This window comes from Solea solea, chromosome 19, assembly GCF_958295425.1.
Source record: "Solea solea chromosome 19, fSolSol10.1, whole genome shotgun sequence".
NCBI lineage: Eukaryota > Metazoa > Chordata > Actinopteri > Pleuronectiformes > Soleidae > Solea > Solea solea.
In genome coordinates, this window is record NC_081152.1 from 8,504,409 (window position 1) to 8,519,571 (window position 15,163).

At 40.2% G+C, this 15,163-nt stretch overlaps 1 protein-coding gene across 4 annotated transcripts; it reads right to left on the reverse strand.

Moving 5' to 3' along the window:
- Window positions 1-94: 94 nt before the first annotated feature.
- On the reverse strand, window positions 95-14,258 carry hnrpkl (heterogeneous nuclear ribonucleoprotein K, like). Of its 4 annotated transcripts, none has more exons than XM_058617009.1 (16): window positions 14,102-14,258; window positions 12,963-13,069; window positions 12,229-12,326; window positions 12,055-12,111; window positions 11,157-11,200; window positions 9,778-9,850; window positions 9,111-9,224; window positions 8,205-8,333; window positions 7,719-8,026; window positions 7,385-7,438; window positions 6,466-6,505; window positions 4,872-4,887; window positions 3,898-3,930; window positions 3,712-3,779; window positions 3,442-3,611; window positions 95-2,512 (listed from the first exon to the last, which is right to left on the reverse strand). In XM_058617009.1, the coding sequence occupies exons 2-16, from the start codon at window positions 13,021-13,023 to the stop codon at window positions 2,482-2,484; spliced, it is 1,296 nt and encodes a 431-aa protein (XP_058472992.1). In that variant the 5' UTR covers window positions 13,024-13,069; window positions 14,102-14,258; the 3' UTR covers window positions 95-2,481. The 4 variants fall into 4 exon arrangements, with proteins under 4 accessions (XP_058472992.1, XP_058472991.1, XP_058472993.1 ...); XM_058617008.1 differs by having other exon boundaries at window positions 12,963-13,072; XM_058617010.1 differs by having other exon boundaries at window positions 14,038-14,248.
- Between the last annotated feature and the right edge of the window lie 905 nt (window positions 14,259-15,163).

The following is a 15,163-nucleotide window of genomic DNA, read 5'->3' on the forward strand; positions in this document are numbered from 1 at the left end:
ACCATCTCCTGAACGCATTTACCACCGCAGCACGTACACCACACACAGGTACTATTACTCTGATACTGTGGAATAAAAGAGCACATCTGCGTGGTGAACCGTAACAGACTTTTATTTAGTAAACACCTGCAGATACAGATATCAGACACGGAGATAGATATAATAGACCAGACCTAAAACACCACTCATGGACTCAAAAAGAGCTGCTCACATTCTACTGTATCCCAGGAGGACACATTTAAAAAGAAAAAAAACGTACAAATTAAACAAAACAAAAATAAAACACGTATGCAAGAGAAACAGGCTCTGACAGGGGCGATATAAAGGTTGTATTACAGCGAGTCCAGCCAAGTGAGTAGTAGAAAATAAACCAGTCAGGAAAAAAAAGACAAACAAACCTGTCCTTTGGCTCCACATCCTTCCAAGAAAGTAGAAAGTAGTCTGGACCATTCTAAGCACTCGTGACATTACCTGTGTCTGGGTAAATATCATCTGTGTGTGTGAAGATATTTACAGTATATCTATATCTACACACACACACACACACACAGACACACTTTATACAGCTACTTTCGGTGAAAAGCAAACATTCTTAATACAATTATTTCTACTATAACACATTGGCACATTAAGCCAAACTTAAAGCTAAAGTTAGACATTTTGGGAAAGCTGTTTATTCATTTTGAGGCAGAGAATTTTTTTTTTTTTTTTTTAAAGATACTACTGTTGACAAGGCCTAGGTCACATTGAGACTGAACAGGGAGACTGTGGACAGTACCAGCACCTAATACCTTATATCTTATTAGTGTCATCCAAAATCCATGAGGTGTTTTATTTGAGAGGGGCTTTTGTCCAAGCTCATATATGTGTATGAGATTATTTTTAAGCATTGTTGAATGACATTAAAGAAAAGTACCTGACTCAGAAAGGCAGGTACCAATATTGAACCAATATTTGTCTCCAGAATGAAGATTAGATGTGCTAAACTAAAGTTGTTTTTTTCAACTGCAGATTCATTATTCCCTTAAAAACTCCTAAAAACATAAACAATGAAGCCAATGAAGGGGCAAAAGGCACATCGTTTATCAATACTTGGGTTAAGTGATTTAAAATAAAATAAAATAAAAAGTAAACAATGATCCATGAATTGATTGTTTAAAAACAAAAACAAAAACAAAGTTGTACAGTCTGGAGTATGACTAGTGAAACAGGATGACAATCACTTCCCCCATAATGCAACATGGGTCACTGACTGTTTTTATGAGTGTGAACATGACATGAATCATCTGCTGTGATTTTCACATGTGGTTCCACATCCATGGAAGTGCTCTCCACCTTCATTCTCACAACACCAAATGAAGGAATATCTTTGGAAAGAATGGTGTAGAGACTGAAGCTGCTCTGGCAGCATGTCACGCACCAACACTTTACTTAAGACACCCGACATTGATTTTTCTCCTTTCATTTATCACCCAGTTGTATGCAATTAATGGTTGGCTGCAGCCGTACAGCTCATCCATGACTTCATAATATGATCCAGCTTTAGATTTCTGTGTTGACAAAAAAATAAATAAAAAATGGAAGCACAGATAAGATACCACTTAATACTGAGCTAAATGTTGCTGATCAGGTCTTCAAATGGGTTATGATGGAATCCTTCTACAAGTCAGGGCATGGAGATGAAACCTGGAAGGACTCACTGTAACCGATATTTTACTAGACTACTACACAAGACTATGTAGAAAACATATAGTATGGGTATGAATTCAGAGTCTCACTTAAGAATTTGACAGCTTTAAGCCACAGCTGAGGTTTATCTTTGCAAACGTCGCCCAAGAGAATAAGTGAACAAGCATATTTCCTAAAATGTCAAACATCTCCTTTAAAGCACTTTTTTTTTTTTACAAAAAAAGCCACTTCATTTTAAAGTGGAAAATTGTGTTGGATGTTGTGTAAAAAGTATATTTTATTTAAATGGCTCTTTAACCATTTTTTGAGACCATGCATCTCTATTGGGAGAGGGTGCATCTACATTTGAGGAACAACAAAAAAAGAACAAATAAAAATCACACAATGTTCCTTAAGAAAAGAAAAAAAGAAATTAAGAAAAAAAGATTACATTCTGCATGCTGTACTAAAATGATGGCGATAAGGGCCAGGGGCGGCTCACAACACAGAGTTATCACATTTATGAGTTTACTCCAATGATGGCACAAGAAATGTCCCAGAAAATAATTACACCAGCACAAAAATATGTTGTCGAAATATGTTTTTTGTTTGTTTTTTTTTGCTGTTTGACAGCTTAAGATTTTCCAAAACTCCTCTTAATAAAATTCCCAACCAACAGACAGGTGGTGTAGTGTGTGATAGTGAGGGGAGGAGGCACGCACATCTACCCAAAGCAGAGGAATGTAGGCTCTGAATAGAAGGAGCAAACCGTTTGGCAGCATGGCTTCACTCCTCTTCTTTGCTTCCTTCTCTTTAGAAGAACCGTCCAGAGTACTGCCTCACACTGAAATAACAGACAAATAAAACGGTAAGGGTTCGTGATACATTTCAGAGATTTATTTTCCCAGGAAAACATGACATGAGCTGTTAACATCAGATGCTGCAAACTGTAAGACATTTTGCATGCGGGGTACAACTGTAGGTTAAAAAAACAACAAAAAAAAAAAACACTGTGTCAAGGTCAAAAAAATTAATTCTGCCTCAAAAGAGGCAATGACTGCTGAGACGAGCTCAGAAATGTGACAGTGTGAAAGTCTTCAAAGTGATATAGTGCTGAAAGAATCTGGCATAATAAAACAATACTTCAACATTTATCGACCAAATTTAACACATCATTTAATTTGCCAATTATTTTATCATTGTCAAATGTTCTAGTAGAAAAAAAAAATCTATATATCTATCTATATCTATATATATATATGAATATACAGTATATAATTTCCCACAGCCAAGGGTGACATCTTCAGTGTTTAAGTAGAAATACAAGTGTCAATTTTCCTATAAACAAAAATGTCAAATCATTATCAAAATAGCATCAGACTATTTTGTGTCAATCAACTAGACAATGAATGAACTAGTGTTTTCAGCTCCAGATTAATAAGAAACTTGGAAACAAATTATAAGACATTCTAATTTGTTTCATGGGAAACCCTAGCATTTTAATTAAAAGTGATAATGTGTCCTCTTGGTGTACTATCACTACTATATCCATGCACAAAACAGGAAAGGGTAAACTTATTTTATGTTTTCGCTGAGCTTATATTGGCATTCTTATTATAGTGGCTGTATGACTACTTTTCTTTTAGAAAGTCGTGTTCAGCCTACAAGTTAACCAGCTGCTGAATTGACTTTACTTGTAAGCCAACAAGCCATCAGCAGAGAGCACACTGCTGCAGTGGGAGGAGTTGATGAGTTGGTGAGAGAAGCACTTGCCTGTTCTGCAGCAGGTACTGGGCATTCTGGATCTGGTCCTGTGTTCCTGTGATGGTGATGATGCGGTCCTCAGAGCCCTCTAGTGGTTCATCAATCTTGATAGATGCCCCAGATTCGTGGCGGATCTGCTTGATCCTCTGGCCACCCTTCCCAATGATGGAGCCAGCCAACTGCAAAACAAATGGTTCCAGAAGTGAAAATGTCTCCTTTGTCCTTCTAATCTGTCAAAGTGGTGTGGGGGGTTTTCCTGCTCACAGATGCCCTTCTTACATCTTTAGGTATGGTGACTTGTGTTGTGATGACTGGGCCTCCGATATCGCTGTATGACCCTCTACCCCCTTGGAGGTGAGAGAGAACATGTAAGGTGATTTAGTCTTAAACTACAACAATATCATTCACAATCCTGTTAGGTTAGGAAACAAGACAGCGGGACAGTGACCATCTATCCCCACTCACCAGACTGAAAGCGCTCCCAGGAAGAATTGTTGTCTTTGAAGACAATGAAAATGCACCAGTGGGACAAAGACAGGAGATAGTATGATAGTAAACAAGTAACACAAGTGATTGGGCAACAAAAAAGTATTATTGCAATTCTTGATTTTTTATATATATATATATATATATATATATATATATATATATATATATAGAACAAATTGTCCAGAACATGTAGAAAATAAGGATAACATACAAAGACATTTCAGTTGTTGTGACCCATTGCTCCAAGTACAGGAGAAATCCAATATAATGTAATCAAAGGCCTTATCCACATGGAAACACAGCATTCACTATACAATCTTTTTTTGTTGTCCTTTGAATAAATGTCTTCATACTCACAGAAACCCCGCCCCTAAATGATCCTAACAACTGCAGTATATATGCCAGGCCTATACTTGGCACTGTAATACTGCCACAGAAATACGCCGTGCATAAAACTTGTGTTCTGTGTTCAAACCCCAAACACAGCGACAATAAAGGCGGCAACAGCAAATGCAGGAGCAACAGCAAGAGAGAGGCGGGGCTATGATATCATTGTTTTCCTCAAAGTTCTGAATCTGTTGTATACACGAAAACACAAGGGTGGCTTTTTGGTGAGATTTTTTTCACTCTGGGACCCATTTTCAAAAATAGCATTTTAGGGCTGCCAAAAAGCTGGTTCCATATGGACAAAACGCCAACAAAACATTTTCAGAATTCTCCTGAACTCGTTCTCATGAGTACAGTACCCTAACTTGCTTCTACACTTTGGTTTGATTTAACCAAATTCATTTCACCAAATTCACTCTCTTCATAAGACCAGAGTTAAAAAACGATGATGGCCCAAAAAAATACAATGAAAAAAAATACCTAAATTAAGAAAAAACATGACAGGGTTCCTTTTCATTTAATAAAATGTAGATCTGTGTTGGCTTAATATAAATAACACTCACCATATCCGCCTCCACTCTGCATTTCAAGATTGATTGAGAGGGGGAGAACAGATAAAATACAAAACTGTTATATCACAATAATAAAAACATGTTGTGATAACTACACACAATAATAAGCCACAAGTTCTGTATATATTCTATGAGATTACAAACAACCTGTCTTATACTAGATAGGAGAATTCATTCTTGTATCCACAACATCCTGAATTATGTGAGGCGTGCACACACACACACACACACACACACACACACACACACACACACACACACACACACACACACACACACACACACACACACACACACACACACACACACACACACACACACACACACACACACACACACACACACACACACACACACACACACACACACACACACACACAGCGAGGTGCTGGAAGTGCTCCATAAGAATGTGAGTCAGTACTAATTCCACAGCATTAGGCAATTCATGCACATTTTTCAGCGAGGTTCATGCTTCAAATATCACATTCCACTTTATCTGAAATGTGCATTGTTGGGTTTAATCTGAAGCCTGCATGCCACTCAAACAACCTGAAGTAATGTTAGGGGCCACGTGGAGATTAAAAACAGCATGAGAGAGATTTCAGATTGCCATGAGAGGACGAAGATAATGGAAAGTTCAATGTAAAAGATAAATGTTGTGAAGGAAGATTACAGAGACCACTTTCTCAGCCTTTTGGACCACGCTGTCCATTGTCGCACTATTTTACACTAAAACAGCCAAAGGCAGACAATTCAACTTCATAACTGGGTCAAAATATCAAACTTATTTAGTGCCAGTAATTTAGGGTTATTTAGAACTTTAACAATCTGGGATATGACTCTTTTTTGAGACATGGCTCCTCACAGAGCTAATTTTAACAAAGTAATTGCTCAGATTTAGGACATCCTTATGCACAGTAATAATTTGTGTGAACCCATAAAGTCATCTTCTAATTAAGGGTAATTGGAATGTATTAGAACAAGGTCAAGGCCCCAGCAATTCTAAATAAATAGACCATCATTTTTAAAAATCCCATTTTTGAGAATTGTTTTGAGTTAACCAAGCATGTCAAAACTTGGCAACCATTCGCAACCATGAGTGTGTGCTTTACACAAGATTACTGAATGAGAAACTTTGATGTTTTTGCTCTATTTATGCACACGCCATGTTTGTCCTTAAATCTCAGGAAATCAACGACACCCCTTGGTGTTTATCTAATTAAATGTATTCTTCATCTTCCGATTGGAAGTGTTTGTTCAGGAACTGCTTTGGTCTAAGCTCAAGTTCATTTGCTAGCCTGGTGGATCTCTGGACTACGTACTCAGCTGCTCTGCGGTAACCAAGGAGACAAGAGTTGCCAGGCAACATCAGGCCTCGATCAGTGTCTATGCACAGTGAAAAAAAAAAAAAATGGAAAAAAAAAGTCAGCACAGTGTCTGTGCCTCTGTGCTTGTACTTCACGTAGAAGAAGGAATTCCAATCATGTCCTCTGAAACATAATTCACAAACATCTACTAGAAAACTAAGAGGGTACAGCCACACACAGCACAGCTAAGCATTACAGCAGCACCTGTAAACACTCACCATGCTGTCATATCGGTCTCCTCCTCTGCTTCTTCTGTCACTACAAAACAAAAAATATGTCATTTTTCTTAATCTCTAGATGACACTTAACACCACACTGATTATTGGCATTTAGAAAGCAGTGAGTGTGAAAGGACATGCACAGTCCACTGATGAACTGTGATCAGACTCTGAATCAGGGCTAGTGGGTTGACAGTCTGAGCAGAATTTAGTTGTTCTGAGTTGAGAGAAATTAAATTTACATTATGTTTTAAGTATTTATCCCTTTGTTTCTAATTTACCCCCTTTTACAAGTTCTTACACTTGAAACTACCTCAATATTCACGAGTTGCCTAATTAAATCCACAACAGTTTTGCACAGCCCAAATTCTCAATTTACTAAGTGCAATTTATCTGCCTAAGGAGATAAACTGAGTATGCACAGACACATGAAGATATTAAAACACTCAATCCATGGACATATACACATAACACACACTCAGCATTGCCAACATTAACCTGCCATACAACATTGCAGGTCATTTATTTTAAATATTATTTTGTAATCTGCTGTTTTTATTCAAACTCTAGTAAGGAATGGTATTCGTTCAACAACGTTTACAGCTTTTAATCTTTTGGTTGCTCATCTTCTACAATGGTTGGATTCCTTTTATCCTGCTCTACATTTGCAATGCAATTAACGGTGCCGTGTTTAATAACACACAGCTACTGTAAACTTGTTTACTCATAGAGATATGATGTGGCCTGGCGGTGTCACATTCAGAAACCAGTCAATAAATTTACCATTTAAGCTCATGGCATAGATAGGTAATCCCCTCAAAGTTTCTTTACCTGACCTAATCAACCTTGATTTGTCATTCAAGATTATTTGAAAACCAGCTTTTATATAATAACTGACAGTACAGAGCAACACACTGACCTTGGTCTGTCATCCATGCTGCTGTGGTAACTGCCATGTGAATACCTGTCACCCCTGCAAAGAAAGACAGACAACAAAACTGTAGTGGCCGTTAAAACCTACAGTATGGTTCATATCTTTCTAAACAAAGGAAAATTAACACATTATTTGCTTTGACTGCAATCAGACAAATGACCAGTAGGAACTTCTACTTATGATCACGATCATTAGTTAAGGTATACATCTACAACTGCTCATAGCACTTGTGTACCCAAAGCAAACCAACCACACCAAATACATCAAATTAAAACCAATAAGATGACAAAGCAACCCCTGTAAGTGGGCCCCTCCTCACCCTCCTCTTGGCGGCGGAGGCGGGGGAAGAGGCAGATTACGTGCGCGGCTGCCACCTCGCCCACCTCTGCTCAGCGGTGGTGGAGGACCGCGGCGAGGGCTTATGTCGTCATAGTCCCTTCTGGAAGGAGGCAAGGGTCTGTTTCCACGAACCGGGGGCATTCGCTCAAAGCCCCCACGCACTCGGATGGGGAACCCACCAATGGGTCGTCTGCCTCGCTCCTCAAATAACATGGTAAACCCTCCATAGTCGTACGTCTCGTCATAGAAGTTGGGGTCATACGGCTGAGCGCGACCTTTGATTGGTGCCTAAAAAAAATTAAGAGAAATGACATGAGGGAGAAAGACATTTAAAAGATCACATATTCTGCTATGCAGGAAATAAAACACTTTTTTTCACTTCTCAGATACAAGCTTCGATGAGAAAAATCACCAGACTGCATAAACAATGTTCAGGGTTTTAGCAGATCTCAGGGATGTTAACTACCTCAGACACCAGCTCCAGGATAACTTTGATACATTCAATGACACGTTCCGGCTTTCCTCCCACCAAGACGACTCTGTCGGTGGAGTGTGGACAGCACTCCTGGAATAACTTGATGGTGGTCTGGGTGTTCTGGCACAGAAACATGAATATGTTACAATATATTTTTGGTTCTTGAGCCATCAAAAATGCAAACTTCTCTTCAAGTCCTTATCATATCACTCAAGGGGCGCCACTCACATCCACATATGAACGCGTTTCCACTGAAAATAAGCGGTTATGGTGGCTCTTGTCATCATGTTGATTGGCATTTAGAGTAGCTAAATAAAACTGAATGGATGTTACAGCTACAACAAAAGAAAAAGTCAAGATTGAGGTTTATGAAGATGAAGATATTTCTTGGGTGAGGCCATATGTTTTTGAACAAAAACAAAATGCCGCAAAGCTGCTCAGGAGGAAGAGACCTGAGAAATGCAGGCTCATCCCCACAATGGAGTTTGGGTAGTATGTCAAGATCAAAAGAATCATACAGTGTTTGCTTGGATGCAAATGATTATACTGCCCCAAGGATAAGATGAGTCATCAAACAGCTCAAAAAGATTTGAGGACATTGCATCCTCTTAAACCCAATAGGACACTATTAGGCATGTAGGTGATAAATAAAGCAACATACATGTGATTAAAGTTGATTTTGATGCCATGGGGACTTTAAATACTTAGTCATTACCGCTATTGTTTGTTAGATCCATAGTTTTAAGTGTATCCCACATAATTACATCTTATCAGTGACTGATTGTGGTTCACAAACAGTCAATAATATATTTTACAAAACACAATCAGTTGTCTAGAAACCAACTATCAGTGCAGAGCATCGTGTAGGAGCTTGAGCTCATCTGGACTCTGTCTTACCTCTCTCAGCTCCTTTATCTTGGCACCTTTCACCCCAATGATGCCCCCTGCCAAGCTCTGATGGATTAGCAGGCGAAGTTCACAGTCAAAATCAATCCCACTGTAATGCTGGTACTAGAGAAAATGCAACACAGTACAAGAGTAAATAACACATACATGTAGTATTTCTCATTGTGTTGATGAAAATTGCAGGTTTCTGGTTATATTTCTGTGTATTTTATTTTGACCAAAGCACACATTTATCCTACTTTCATCCTGGGTCCAACAAATACTAAATAAGATACTTGCCAAAAAGTATTTTCTTTAAATTCGGTTTTGTTCGCATCTATATTTACAAAGTGTAGTCGTCACTGCTATGTTTCTTACTGCACTACTACCACAAGATTGTAATCAGGGGAAACACTATGAGACAAAAAGTATGACATGAACTGTGCTGCTGATAAGCATGCACTTTTGTTTGTGGAGGACACACAAACAATGGCCCCTTTTACGCCAGTGTGAACCAAACCACTTCCAAAAGGTAAACCTCCACAGGGTTACTTAAAGGCTTGAGTAAGACTGCATTACATAGTGAGGTTCATGTTTCGCACATTTATGACATTGCTTTCTTCTTTTAACAAGTTGCACGTTTCAAAATACAAAGTCACAATTCATCACCGTGGCTCACCTCCTCTAGAGTTGGTATGATTTTCAGCAGAATTTCTCCAATAATGTCGATGTTGGCGTTCACACTCAAAATCCTATCAGGAACCATTTTGGCCCCAAAAGCAAGCAAGACATCATAAGAGGGATAAAGAGTAGAGCACAAAACAAAACCTGACAAAAAAAAAAGAATACATGTGAAACAGTCCTGTGAACAGTTAAAGAGAGACTTACAAAACATTTATAAATCAAAATGTTAATACTGTACACCAAGTACAACATTTCCCCAATGCCGACATGCTCTCAATTCAACATTAACTTTAAATACAACACTGTTCAGTACTTGTAATAACATGTGTCAAAAATGAAGTGATCAGATCACTCAGGACAGATGTTACAACCAGGTCTGAACAGAAGTCTTTTTGAGGAAGGTCAGTTTCAGAACGGCTCAAATTAATGTGAAACTGGCCACACAGATATGGGAGATATCTAAAACCATCTCGTCACCAGCAAGTTGAAGAAAAGGAATATAAACTTATAAAAACATTCCATGACCACTGCACAACCAGCACACCTTCATTGTAACCAGGTGGGTTTCGGAGAGAAGGGAGAGGTGGGGAGGAGAGGGCTTGGGGCTGAGGTGAGGAAAAGACGAGGTGGGCAGTAGAAAACAGAGCAGAGGGGTTGACGTGGGGAAGGAAATGTAAGTGATCACCAACTAATCTCTGGCACAGGACAAGAGCAAGGTGGGAGTGGGGGGTGGGGGGTTATGAAAGGTTTGGCAGGCAGCTTTGGGCTGATGTGGCCTGAGAGAAGTTTAACAGAAGGGATGCAGCACAATGAAATAAAGAGACAACATTAATGACTGACAGGGTGGGGGGGGGGGGGGGGGGCACGGAGCCTCCAGACATGAGTCAGTGCTCTCTCAGAGAGTATGGACAGTGATGCTGAGAAAAAGTGGGGTAGGGGTAGGAGGAGAAGGTGGGGAGTGGGGGTCAGGAGAAAAGGGGGCCAGGTGAGCCACAGAGGACAGAGCAAGAAAAACATGTCTGCTTTCCACAAGTTCAATGGTAAAATTAAACGTCACAGCAAGGAAAATAAACATCCAATAGCTGTGCTGCTAACCGTAAAATGCCAATTATTTGGTAGTGGGTTGTCAGTGATTCTCAGCATGGACAATCAAGTGTCATGACATAAAGTCCAACTCAATGGAGATGCTTAAAATGGACAGAAAAATCAAAAGGAACAATACATGTCTCTTACAAGTGGAGGAGGGGGTGTTTGGGGGTGGGGAGTATACTGTCATGTATATAGAGATGTTAAAATGAAACAGAAGGCAGGTTATCAAAGACATGTGTTTCACTGTTCTAATCAGGCAGTGAGGCAATAACTGGTGGGACATACCGCTCTGGGCCACTGCTGTCTGGGACTGATACACTGGCATTGTACTGCATGGGCCGAGGTGGTGGTGGTGATGGTTGTGGTGGTGGTTGTGGTGGAGGAGGTTGGCATTGGGCGGGGGCATTCAATCACAAGATGTCAAGTAAGGCGCCCGTTAAAGGAGGGGCACGGTTTATGGGCGGGGCCAACCGGGAGTGTCAGGTGGGCGGGCATGGCGTTCAGGGGCGGGCGGAGGTTGGGCCAGCGTCAAGGTGGGCAACGCAGGAGGGGCATGTCGATCCAGTACATGGGCAACAGAGGAAGGTGGCCAAAAATAAAAACAAAAAAAAGTAAAGGAGAAGGGAAGAGGGGGAGAAGGAATACATTTTAATTGAATACACGCTAAACTTTTTCCCAAAAGAGAAAGTGAAAGATTTGAAACTGTGGTGAGTAAAGAACAACAGGAGGTGTGACCTGGACATAGAAAAATTTAATAAACAGTCTGGAGCACTACCGAGATTCATGTCCATGACAATGACCACTCTGTATTTCACTTCAAGGTCAAAAGCAGCACTGGGAAGGGAAGTGGAATCAGGCTCAAATCAGGCAACTCAAAAGAAGACTGGAAACCAAAATCCAACATATCTGTCTGAGGACGTGTTTATTGTTTATCGACAAGTCATGATGTAAATTTATTAAAAACCTGCTTGCAAGAAATCTGGAACTGAATCTGTGGAAATCTGATGAATAAGGGTTTGGAATGATTTAGAATTTTGATTATTTTATTTAATATCTACACACAGCATTTTAATAACACAGCTGCCTCTTATGTTCAACATGACTCTGCAACATAAGAGGCATTAGCAAAAGAAATTTTCTCCGCAGCTGAAGAAATGTTAGCAGCATTTCATCCGTTACTCACGTCTGTGCGCAGGGCTTTTATGTTCTTCCCACCCTTTCCAATAACAGCACCAGCATTCTGTTCAGAGAGAGAATTTCCTTATAAAATCTCTTTTGATCAATAAAAAAATAGCAAAAACAGAAGATAATAGTCAGACAACTAATTTGTCCCCATTTACAGGTAAAATGCCTTTACTTTGCTCTGAAGCAGCACACGGAGCTCCACCATCTCATCTGCATTGCGTGAGCGTTTGAAGGCCTGCTCCTCATCCATGTCCTCAGCTGGGCGTTTACCTGAGAGAGAAAACAATTCTTTCAATACAAGGAATTCATTGCGTACAACCTAAATCCTAAGAGACCTTTAAGACCACCTGGGCAGAGCTGAACAGTTTCCAAATTTGGCACCCTAGCATGGCTGCATATAAAAATGAAACTATGGCACGAGAGTATAAAATGGTAAAGGTAACATAGTCAGCTACTGTATATAACTGCAGCCACTAAACGGTTAAATAAACCAGAAAAAATACAAACACGCATTGAGTGCAAGGTCTACAGAATGTTCCATCCCTAAGAATGATTTTCATTTAGAAGCCAACTGTTTCCTGGAGTATTTCCAGCACCATGTACTCTTCCTGGATTAAAACACTGGCAGATCTGCTCAGGGCCCACAGAACAGCAGTATCTTGGATAGGAGAATCCCTCAACCATCTGACATGTCCATGTGCTATGAAGAGGAAGCCAGGTCTTTTCAAATTTTTTTTTCTCCCTTAAAAGCCGATTTATTTTTACACCCTTCATTTCAAGTTGGAGGTATAAACAGGATAATATAATTTTCCAGGTAGTGCATGAGCTCATTCCTGTGTTTTACATTATAGTTATGAATGCCCGTTTTTGTTTCTTTGTCACAATGGAAGATATGTAAGATCTTACTGTTAGTGTCACTGTTGCTGAATGTGATGTCGTCGTCCTGCTGATCTATTTTCACATCCATTGTCTTGCACCTGCAGGGCAATGCAAACAGGCTTCTCTCCCTGGATCTGCTGAAAGAGGGGGCAATAAGACAATCGACCGGGGTGATTAAACTTGCTGTCTACCACCACACAATTAGGGTTGGGTACCAACTCTTTGAAAAGCACAAACCAAATTAAGTTCATAAGGAGTACCTATACGATTTTGGTATGACAAAGTACCAAAATAAGGTCACTTTAGGTACCTGCACATGCAGACATACACACATTTCATGTCACAGTTGTCCCTATATCCAATAATACATTTCAAATCCAATCAGGCCAATAATATTACACATCCCTATGAGCTTGAAAGCATTTTCAAGTCACTTAATTGAAATATTAACAATTTCCCCCCTTTACAGTTATCCTAATGATAGAAACTGTCCTCAATCAACATAGAGCCTTTTTAATCGCGATTAAATCGTATATCGTACCACCCACATGCAGAGCTCAGTGCTTGCTGCAAAAACAATCTGTACCTGTGCAAACATCACTCCTGCACTCAGGCCTTGCTCAACTTTAACGGGGATTCTCTTGCATAGCCTGGGAAATAGCAGCCCCCATTTTAACCACTATGAGCAGCTACATTCTCATTTTAATGAGATTGCCCGGATAACACGCACTGTTGAACGCGTTAATGAAGTTCATTGCGCACTCTAACAGGTTATATCCAAGCCTGTATTCTCGTAGGCTACTGCGCAGCGAAATTAAGAATTAAGGGTTAGGGTAGAGAAAGCAAAGTGCGCAATGTCCTCCACGTTACAGGAAACGTGTTTGTCAGCGAGGTTAGCTAGGGTTGCTAAGTTGACATAAGATATACTTTGCTATGCTAAGAGCTCTGCTTGGTTAGCAACTGTCTGCTCCACGCGAGGCGTGTCTATCAGCCTCAGTGTACACGTTGCGACCGTATAACAGTCACTGTCGAGCAATAACACGGACACGAACGAGCCAGCTTTGCTTCTTCGTGACAGCGACGGCAGCTGCGTCTATCATACCGTAGCTAGCAAACACAGGCCACATGACACGGTGGTCGACGACAGAGACATGATGAAGACAGACCTGCAGTTCAGCCGCAGTCACTGCGCTCCACCACGGTTTTTCTCGCCCTCAAATATGTGCACGTTTCAGCATGAAGAGCAGACACCAACCACTGCTTGGGTGAGCTCGATTCGCTCTACTCTCGCGCAGGGGTTCGCTTCTTTTGGCTGTCGAGTCGGCACACGCGGGCGGGGCTAAGACAAGTGCAAGTCACCGGAGCGGGTTGACGTGACTGCAAGGCTAAGCAGAACAATTTGACAAACGCTCCCTGTGTTTGGGGAGTTGTTGTCCCGGGTGAAGGCTCACAGGCAGCTGCCCCGCCTCCTCCGGCAGACTCCTTCATCTGCCTCCAACAGCCATTAAGGAACAAAAAAAAACAAAAGTTGTATGCATTCCTGAGCTGTTCCCCCAGTTACACGTATTAACAGTTTTAATCTGTTGTAGCAGATGACGAGGGACCATCTGCCGGTTGTGCTCATATTGGAATTATGGTAAATTTGTGCCTCCTGATAATGTGGGGTTAGGTTGCTATAAAGTAAATTGCTCTTCACAGGTCAGTTCAAATCACTTTTTTTAATCTATTCTGTATGTGCCCATAAAGGCAAACCCGCCAAGTCAAAACAACCTTGTTCAAAGATGTTCGAAGGTCACAGGAGAGACTGAGGACCAGGTCAACATGAGTAAAAATAAATAAATAATCCATATTTATCTGTGGTGGATTTTGATGAAGTGCAAGTCCAGTCATGTCCTCAAATGAAATGATCTAATGTGCACAGATAAAAAATATACACACAGCTGAGATAACAACGCTGAGAGATACACTACATTTTCAGCATATACTGTATGTAACAATACACATCATGCACCGCCCATCAATTAATAAGTCATAATTTATCTGATTTATGGGTCAACAAAGGGCTTGCACAATATGTCAATATACATTGTTATTAACTTGGATGTCATTTAAAATGATGATATTATACATTTTACTCTTATTATTGTACAAGTATCTGTTTTATCTGCCAGTGATTTAAATGTTTCCTCTGAAATAAATACAGTTTTGTTTGAACCGGAGTTATTGTT

What these genes read in the sequence shown, in the direction of transcription:
- hnrpkl (XM_058617009.1), bottom strand. Translation starts at nt 13,023, where the DNA reads ATGGATGTGAAAATAGATCAGCAGGACGACGACATCACATTCAGCAAC. An exon ending in AGATAAAGGAGCTGAGAGAG is followed by an intron (nt 8,334 to 9,110) that starts GTAAGACAGAGT and finishes TTTCTGTGCCAG; the next exon opens with AACACCCAGACCACCATCAA. An exon ending in CCTCCGCCGCCAAGAGGAGG is followed by an intron (nt 7,439 to 7,718) that starts GTGAGGAGGGGC and finishes CTTTCTTTGCAG; the next exon opens with GGGTGACAGGTATTCACATG.